We start from the raw sequence: 9787 nt of genomic DNA on the forward strand, positions 1-9787 counted from the left end.
TGTTGACATTCAAACCTCTCATGGGTATTACGATACCGGTGAAACCAAAATAACCAGCCACTCAGCCCCCAAGTGGTGGTAGCAATAACGCGTTTTTGCCAGCGAAAAATAAAAGGTCTTAGACACCTGTCTTCTCCTTGATACGTAAACAATTTAATATTAACAATAGGTTTATAATGTAGCGTAACATTCATCTATGGTGCCTATTAACTGTGATCTCACCCATGAAAGTTGAAACATAGACCTAAAACTCCCGAGTAGCTGATTTTGTATATCAGAGAGGAAAGTCTAAATTTTTTATTGAATATTATATAACTAATTATGCTACAATTCTCGCTACACCTCAACAAACCACACAAACCCTGACAAAATTATTATAAGAAGTATTAAATTGTGAATGACCACTATTGTCCATAAACATCTGCAATAGGGGGTTAAACCAATTACGAGTCAGTAAATGTTACCGCTAACCCGATAAACTTTACTGTAATTGGAAGCTGTATTTTCGGTAAGACTATATATTTTTTCTTAAGTAACGTATGTCTCTTTTCACCCTTTTTGTCCCCTTAGCACCATTTCCTAATTTTCGTATTTGATTAATTAATTGGCTACCTCAATTAGTGCATTATTTATTTACAGTGCCCTTATATTATAAAAAATACAGTATATCATAGGTACCTACCTAATAGAATTAAATATATGTTTCAGCTTGGACGCCGCCAAGATTACTTTTCCTATACATCTGCATAAGTAGGTATCACATAATATCATTATATTTATAAATATATTATTTTTACAAATAAAAATCGCGCAGGTATTTGCATATGCTAAACCATAATTAAACCTCTGTGGTCGATTGTTCCCATTGTCATTAAGTTATTGTTATTGTGATTTGTTCTGGACAAGCGCGCACCCCCTTGCACCCCCCTCCCAGCGCCCATGTGTTTCAGTATCTATTTAGTTCGGAGCAACATATCTGTGAATAGGGAACGTGCATGGTACAAGGTCTGCCATCTAGTGGCACAATCTGAATGTTTTTACCTACTATCCAGTCTTGTGTCGGTTTTGTGTTGCTGCCTATAGTTCATGCACGTTCCCTATTGTGCTCACCGTATTGTACTAAATAGATTTTCCTACCTATTGTACAAACATTAGGTAGTTACTTATTTTGTACAATCCAAGAGAATAAAACCCTACTTTAGAAATCGCTACGTTTCACGCTACAGCGTAACACAATATTATGTGAAGTAAATGTTTAAAAAAGTGACATCTAGTATTGATATCATCCACCAAATGAAAGTTTATGTACTTTTATTTATCCTGGCTATTAGTCTTTTAAGCCATACCCTAATATAAGCTTGTTCTATGGTAGCGTGGAAAACAACAAAGTAGAAAATGTTTAAAATCTTCTAAATTTATATTGAATAAAAGCAAATACCATGATACCCAATATTGAGATATAAGATTATAGCTGCTTTAGAATGATGAAAGATTATATCTTATAATAAGTACATGAGACATAGAAATAACTAGATATAGAGGAATTTCATTTTTATTAAGAAAAAAAGAAGAATGGGTACATACATAAAATTCTATTTATCTTCGGGTATTTTTGCTATAGGCTGTACGACTTTATCCTTTGTCTTCCTAAAGAGAAGAATAGAAAAAAAACAACAACAAGCAAACGTCACTTTTGACTTTCTGTATTCCTTTTTCCATGAATGTTAAATCTAACAAACACAGTGCTTTGTTATGTTTTTATAATATAGGGAATTGATAGCTTAGTTAGAAATTAAGTAAAATGGCAGATTTTGATGCTATATACCCAGATGATCTTGAAGACGCTGAGGAAAATATAGAAGAGACCCATGTGACGTTAGTGCCTGATCCGATAGTTGTACGAGGGGCTGGAAACATGACAGTGTAAGCTCACATTCGATACCCTTTGTTTATTATCATCAGCTGTTTACCTTTCATACAATAATAAATCCCATTTTACACCTTCATAAGCCTGTATAGAATATATGTTATGCTTTTCATAATATATTTTTTTCTTTGTCATCATACGCAAATGTCATTGAAACTGTTTCTTGAATCGTATCAAAGAGAATTGTATATTGATCAAAGGTAATTTTTAATGAAACTCGAAATGCAAACTAGTAATTTTCGTTGTTATTATCAGTATGTTGTAAGTAAAGTAGAAATTGCGACGCTAATTATGTTAGTGTTCACTCATGTATAATGTAGATTTATATAACATGCTTATTATATATGTAAGTAGATACTTTAAACCCAGTGTTGCAGATCTGCAAACTAATTTGTCTTAATGATTTAAACATGAACTTATTGTGATATAAACCAAGTGGTTTCAGTGCATTGTAAATCATAATATTTCAAGTGTATTAGCTTTGTAATACAATTTACCTGTTTATCTCTCCTGGAAATGTTTGTTTTAACTAAGAATACCTTGACTCATCTGCCTTTGGTAGCACTTATGAGTCACAGTAAATTATTTGCAGTAACATAATGTATAGATATTTTATTTATAAATAGTCTTACTTTATAGATTTTTCAATGTTTTATTTAACATTTTTGTTTACAGTGACATAGTAGGTTAACAGGTTTCTGGAAATACTCAATTTTCTTGGTTACTATTGTTTTTTATATTTACAAAATTACATAAATTAAATTAATAATTCCATTTATAATTCAAAAGTATAAAATGCATCATAATAATGTACTTCAATTAGGTCATAGTGCTGTAACTTGGCAGTCCTTTAGAAATAGTAGTAAGTAGTCATACTTTAGATAAACACATTTGTTTACAAACATATCAAACTCAATGCTACATAATGTTTGGTTTAGCAGATAAATATTTTTTGTTTATAAAATAATGTTATAATTTATAATCTTTATTGTGTATTGTGTTCACAATGAGTTTTCTGAACCTGGTCTTAATGGCTTGTTGATGTTGACCACTTATATACTTGTATACACATAATATAATCTAAACACAAATTTCATTCTGTTCATTTTCATTTGATTAAGGAATAGTTATCGAAGAATAGGCATAATGACTATAGACTATAGCTGACCCCATGGTCAGCAAATCAAGATGAATGAGACTTGGTTTGCAAAATTAGGAGGTGGCTCAATATTATGCTATGTGAGTGCTATATAAGTATATGTGAAAGGCAAATGTTGATTATTAGAGGCTAATTATAGGCATATTAATAAATAATTTACTCTGTGAGTATATTTACTGTTTTTGGAATTATAAAGCATACTCATATGCAAACTTGGATGCCCAGGGAATAAGTAATCGTGCAGAAATCTTAAAGAGCTGTAACATTTTTTTTACTGTCAGCCATCAATGTCTTCTAGCAATTTGAAACAAATTCTGCCGAAAATTCTTGAAAAATAAAAATTCAAATAAGCAATTTATAGGAGATAACACCGCTTCTGTATCATATTCTCTATCATTTTTCTATAAAAGTCAAAGAGCCCAATACTATGTTACAATTTAAACAGCATCTCTAATATAATTATAATTTACACCATTATATTGTATCCCTTGTTTTTTTTATTGCTTTGAATGACGAGACAAGATTGCCATTTGCCTGATGGTAAGAGATATGGACTGCTGATAAACAACCAACCAAACAAAGAAACACCATCCAATACCTTGAATTACAAAGTATTGTTTGGTATTTCATTGAGCTCGCCATCCTGAGACATGAGATGTTAAGTCTCAGTCGGACAGTCTACTATGTCCTTCAAACCGGAACACAACAGTGACTACACACTGCTGCTTTATGTTTTTACTTTGCATTGTCTAGACAGTATATATATTCTTGTGTAACTTGTTCAGCAAAATACAATACCTACTCTAAGGGCGCCACCATAGCTTTTGGATTTAGAGTTAACATTGTTAATAAACGAAATTTGTTGCATATTTTACGACAACACAGTGAGGTTTTTATTTTCCTGGTCAAGCTATATATAAAAACACAGTGTAGCATAACTCCGTAGTGTTAAATTCAGAGTTTCGAGATAGTACTTTCGAGTGTAATATTTGATGCTCACCAATAAGCCAGTGGGCGGCTCAACTGTCTTTCAATTGAAAAAGAAACCTTGATGGTTGGATCCAATTTAATTCACTATTTTCATTTAAGTTTTGTATGATTCACATTCAGTTAAATACCTTTTATTTTGCAACTTTATTATATGCATACACAGTTTATGGCTTCAGTCCAAAACTATCTTCAATGACTAATTTAATAAAATGACGTAATTTACTACATGCTATATTTTTAGCTTATATTCCTAAAACACAATGTTAGAACTAAAATAAAAAAATACAACATAAACATTTCGCTTATTATTTTTTCATACAATCAACCCACTTGTATGATTTGCACAGTTTAGCAACCATGATATTCTGCATTTCAGATTTGGTTTAAGCAATCGTTTCAACAGCGAGTTCCCGTCCGGGCTGCAGTCGCGCGTGGCCCCCGAGGAGTACCGCGCTACGGTGGCGCGCATCAACAGCGTGCTCAAGAAGACGCTGCCCGTCAACGTCAAGTGGCTGTTCTGCGGCTGCGTGTGCTGTTGCTGTACCTTAGGATGCTCTCTATGGCCGGTCATATGCCTTAGTAAACGGGTAAGTTAGATAAAGTTTTAGGTCAGTCAGCCGGACCATGCTGTTTTAAAATTATTCAACCTGATAAAAACTGATAAAATTAAAGTATTTTAAAAATATTTACTACAATTTTGTCTATCGAAGGTTGGATTATTTCAGCACATCATAAACCAATTAAGGCATAAATAGGTAGTAGGTAAGATTTGTTGAACTTTATGGAAGCTTTCGGAATGATGATACGAAATGAATTTTGGTTCAAAATTATCTGAAATGTATTATGCATTACTTATCCTCAAGATTAATGACTTTATAACAAATTACCAATTGTGGTTGACCCCGGATTTGAACCTAATGGCATATGGTCCATATAGAAAAAACAACAACCCAAAAGAACATTTTTAAAGCAAGGGAATTATGAAGACGTGGCCATAAACCTTTTGTTAACTGGATGCAAATGTAAATGTCATCATTTTGATCACTGTTAATGAATGCGACAAAAATCTTAACATCTTAATAACGTTTATAATTAATACAAATTTCCGTAAGTACAAGGTTAAAATTTTATTTTATTGAATTCTTGTTTAATATGGGTTTCATATATTTGATGTTCAAACGTGTAGTCATTTAAAATGTAATTATATATGTAAAGCAGACGAATCAAAGTTTATTCCAAAGATCAAAAGGAAAATACGAACTTGTTGATTCCAGTTTATTTATAAATAAATAAGACACATTCAGAACGTGTGCGTTAACTACACAGTGTAAACGTTATACATTTAAGTTCGTATTATTTAATATGTATTCAAAAGGCTTATACTTTATAGGAAAACTTTACCTGCGGTGGGGGATGCCAAATTAGCCCAAGAATCTATTTACAATCTGATTTTATCACTAGAAGGTACTAGATCTTTTATGTGTCTAAGTTTAAACTCTTCTGACATTTTAATGAAGGAAATTTCCGTTGACCTATATAACCGTTATCAAAATTATTGATCCGTGTTTTCAGACTTGCGGCTTATTTAGGCATAATGTTACATAAGGACGACGTAATGTCTTACCGTTTCATATTGATAGGTACCAATTCTTTATAAGTATATAAATTTTTATATGTATCCGCATACGGCGGGAAACAATATGGTATTTCCCATGTTAGATTTTGTATATTATTTTACATGTAACAGCAAATAATACGAAAAAGAAGCCCTTCTGTGAGAATTGTATTAAAATTAGTTATAAAAAATATTTTTTATTTAAAATATTAGAATGTGCAGAAGCTGCCGCGTACTGGGGATATCGCTCCATCTCTTTCTTGCGCACGCATGGTCATTCCTGATGCCGTCACGTGCGCGTATTGCGCCTCTTTTCTTCACGCTTAACCCTTCTACCGAAATTCTACCTACTTGTTATTTATCGAATTTTAATAAATCTTTTTGTGTTAAAATTCATATGAGGTAAATATTTGAAAAAGGTAGAAAACGAACAAAAATAACTCAAATATAGTCGGCAAACAAATCGCTTGTAGATGTTCGCGGTGAAGCACGCGCGGGGTCAAGCCATATCGACTGAACAATTGGTGGATCACGCAACTTTCTCCTCCCGCACTCCGCTGAGGCCCCGCCTACTACATCAAGTTGTTTGTCGAAATCTATACCCTATTACCACTACATTATATTCTTAATTAACAAAATCTAAATTAAAGTAACTTTTACTCAACAAGTTTTCCATAAATACCTACTCGATTGATGACTTTCCGTGTTAACGTACACACCATTACGTATTTTCCCCTTTTATAGGGTAGACAGTGGTGTTCCTTTATATCAAACCCATTTTATGAAAGCTACGTAAACTCTTGTGCAATATGAAGTCTATGACCATTTACTAAACACTAGTTCGATTTCAAGTTGATATCGAGAAGAACAACTATACCACCTAACCACGGCATCAAACCCGAGACCTTACCACGGCAATCATGTCGTAATAATCCTAAGAAATTCAACTACGCCACCGAGACAGTTTATATTTATAGAATACTTGGCTAAACGTAATAGTTTATCTTAAGGTTATAGCTTAAGGTCCATTTTTCATACATTTTGTTTCACCTTTAATCTGGGTAACTAAACAAGTATTGACAAGTAAAGAATTTAAATTCACGTCTAGTTAGTGATTAGTTCTCGCAGTTGAAAGAAAAACGTAAAAATAATTAATATGCATGGATATTTCGGCCTTTAAAATTTCGTCGTATTAAATTTTACTTTCACTAACTAGGCGTGAATTTAAATTCTTTACTTGTCAATACTTGTTTAGTTACCCAGATTAAAGGTGAAACAAAATGTATGAAAAATGGACCTTAAACTAAACTCACGGTGAGTTTCCAGTACTTATAGACATTACATTATAAGCATAGGTTTATATTACATCTTAACGCACATGTTGTTCAGTCAATTCATCGTGTCACTACGTAAACGCTGTGAATAATTATTGCGCGACTGTGCCAATTGCTATTATATTGGCTAATTATTAGTAGAATGGCGTCACAAAACCTTCAAATAGAATTATAAAATGTTAAAAATAAACTTATTATTTTCGCGCACGTCATAACTTACGAAGTAGGTAGGACAAATGCGAAAATCTGAGGCACATGACAGCACAAGCATAAAATTGAGTTTTAATTGCTTTTATTGTGAATAAGTTAAATCTCAGTATTGTTAGGCTATGAAGCGTTTTTAGTTATATAGTATCTACCTATACTCGTATGTATTATAAATTAATAATTACATTGTTATTTGAATATGGAAAAATCGTAATATAATATAACATTGTAAGTTTCATCATTGGAATTTATTGTATACTACTTAGAAATTACATAATAAGAAGCTATCGGATTTAATAGTTTTTACCGTTAATTACTTTGTGGAAACCCTTATTCTGCAAACACTCTATAACGTACTAAGACTTCCGTTTTCAATTACAGACCCAGCATTCTCTGAACAAACTACTGGAATGGGAGAACAGTCGACTGTACAACAAGCTGGGTCTTCGCTGGCGGCTCACGAAGCAGCACTGCGACTCGTCCTCCATGATGGAATATGTGCTGCTCATAGAGTTCATACCCAAAATACCAATCTACAGGCCCGACTAAGTGCCTACAGTGATATAAACGTGTAAATATTGTTTAACCGCATTAACATAACACTGTCATCGCATCAACAATAACATTGCATGGCCAAGCCAATGAATCTGTGTTAGATACCCTTTGTAAGGATTAGGGGAGAGTGTTGAACTACTCTTTGTTACATGATGGTTCCATTATACTGGAATGGTTACAAAAATAATCTGTAGTTGATGTGCTGTATATTGTAAATAAGCGTTCTGTATTAAGGAAGGAAAAACGGTATTGTTACTTGCTTTATGTGTATAATTGTCAGCTAAAATGGCAAGCTTAGAGTGCAAATTTAAATGTAACATGTATATATTATTGATATTGAAATTAAACGAAAACAAACGCTTACGTAGCGATCATCGCGTTTACTTTAGGTGTTAATTGCGAACATAATGCTTTTCTCTATACTATCGATATCAATCTCATGCAGTTAATCGATTGTCTATTCGAATATTAATTAATTATAATGAATTGTATCTCTAAACTTCAGATACTTTTATATGTGAATGTTGATGTTATTTGCACGGCTACAATGTATGCTGCTGAAATTAGAATATTCTTTGTAAGTTACAGTGGCGATTGGGGAAAACAATATAATATAAAGGTACTAATGCATCAATGCGGCCTGCAAATCGTTCTAATAATAATTAGATTCCACATAACGGACGCGGGCAAGAATCGGGTTATATGGTTCCTTCGCCACTGAAGTTATTACATCTATTGTCAATCATAAGTTTGTTTGCGTATATCAATGACAATTTATTTTCCACGAGATTTTTAAATGACCACGTCCAAACACGCTGTTTATCTCATCATGTCTTATTCATGAGACAAGATTCGAGTTAAACTTTCTCGTTATGGGTTTTGTTATGTTTATATTCATGTGCTGGCTAGTTCTCATACTTCAGAATTTACTTGAGAAGTATATAGCAACTCTTTGGCTGAACAATTTTTTATATGTCAAGTATTTTTTTTAACAATTTTGGTATTGGATTGTTTCCTTTTTAGATTATACGTGAATGCATATAGAAGAAAAATAAAATACAATGTCATTAAGTTCATTGGTGTGATTATAAAGCTAGTAGTTGTAGAGTTGTACTCGGCAAATTAATCTACTGTTTTTCGTGCGCCCAATTAGTTGTTATTTAATTTCCATGCAACACATTTCCCGCTCCGCTATAATAATGACCGCTAAAACTTCACGCAGTACCTACGTCAGTTCTATTTCTGCAAACTTTTTATTGACGCAGTTTCATTGCTGTGGGTCATAATTCATAATATTCATTGTTCTCACAATTCATTCTAATTGTCGTAATTGTCCGTTCGCCTGTCGTTTGTTTGTATAGCTAACATTTTATTTCGCGTCCACTCTTTTGTATATTGTTTACGTATGTGATGTACCTGAATTCCGACATTAATGTCAGTTGAATGAAGCCAGACCCATCAGGGCAAGTATTGCGAGCCGATCGTGTGAAGCACTGCGGTAATGTTCGGGACTGTGTTATTAGACAATTAGCTTTTAATGTTAATGGATACGTTTAACACAATAATTCTCGCCCTCTCTTCTCTTTTCAACATGTTGTGAATGAGGATTTTTGTACTGTGGAGAGCCCCGTTGGCCGTCGCTGTAATTTCACTATGTGTGTACTTCACGTAATAAAGTTTCATGGAATAGTAATTTGTTCAGAATGTTTCTTGCCACCGACGTTTTAATTTCATACTGTTTGAACGCAACGGTTGAAAAGCGAACAGGGTATGTTGACATTAAGTTGTAATTAAGGAATTGTAAATATTTTAAGAAGTTATAGAAATTATTTTTGTTCAAATAATAAACTTCACTGTACGTGATGAAATGGTGAATACTTTAATTTTATATCCAATATTATCGAGTTTCCCCCAGGTGTGAACTCCTGTCCATCCCCGTGACGACCGTCACCTCAACTTTTGTACTCAATGTATATACGCTGGGATCAATAAAACATAAG

The 9787-nt window shown here is 33.0% G+C and overlaps 1 protein-coding gene across 1 annotated transcript; it reads left to right on the top strand.

The window, feature by feature from the left end:
• Window positions 1-1673: 1673 nt before the first annotated feature.
• On the top strand, window positions 1674-9655 carry LOC115447320 (cysteine-rich hydrophobic domain-containing protein 2). The gene is made up of 3 exons (XM_030174335.2): window positions 1674-1923; window positions 4453-4663; window positions 7614-9655. The coding sequence occupies exons 1-3, from the start codon at window positions 1802-1804 to the stop codon at window positions 7779-7781; spliced, it is 501 nt and encodes a 166-aa protein (XP_030030195.1). The 5' UTR covers window positions 1674-1801; the 3' UTR covers window positions 7782-9655.
• Window positions 9656-9787: the final 132 nt, after the last annotated feature.

Source organism: Manduca sexta, chromosome 6, assembly GCF_014839805.1.
Source record: "Manduca sexta isolate Smith_Timp_Sample1 chromosome 6, JHU_Msex_v1.0, whole genome shotgun sequence".
Lineage (NCBI taxonomy): Eukaryota > Metazoa > Arthropoda > Insecta > Lepidoptera > Sphingidae > Manduca > Manduca sexta.

Bases quoted from the DNA above. Each gene is read 5' to 3' on its own strand.
- LOC115447320 (XM_030174335.2), top strand. From the start codon at position 1,802: ATGGCAGATTTTGATGCTATATACCCAGATGATCTTGAAGACGCTGAG. The intron at 1,924-4,452 runs GTAAGCTCACAT...TCTGCATTTCAG, and splicing joins GGGGCTGGAAACATGACAGT to ATTTGGTTTAAGCAATCGTT. The intron at 4,664-7,613 runs GTAAGTTAGATA...TTTCAATTACAG, and splicing joins TCATATGCCTTAGTAAACGG to ACCCAGCATTCTCTGAACAA.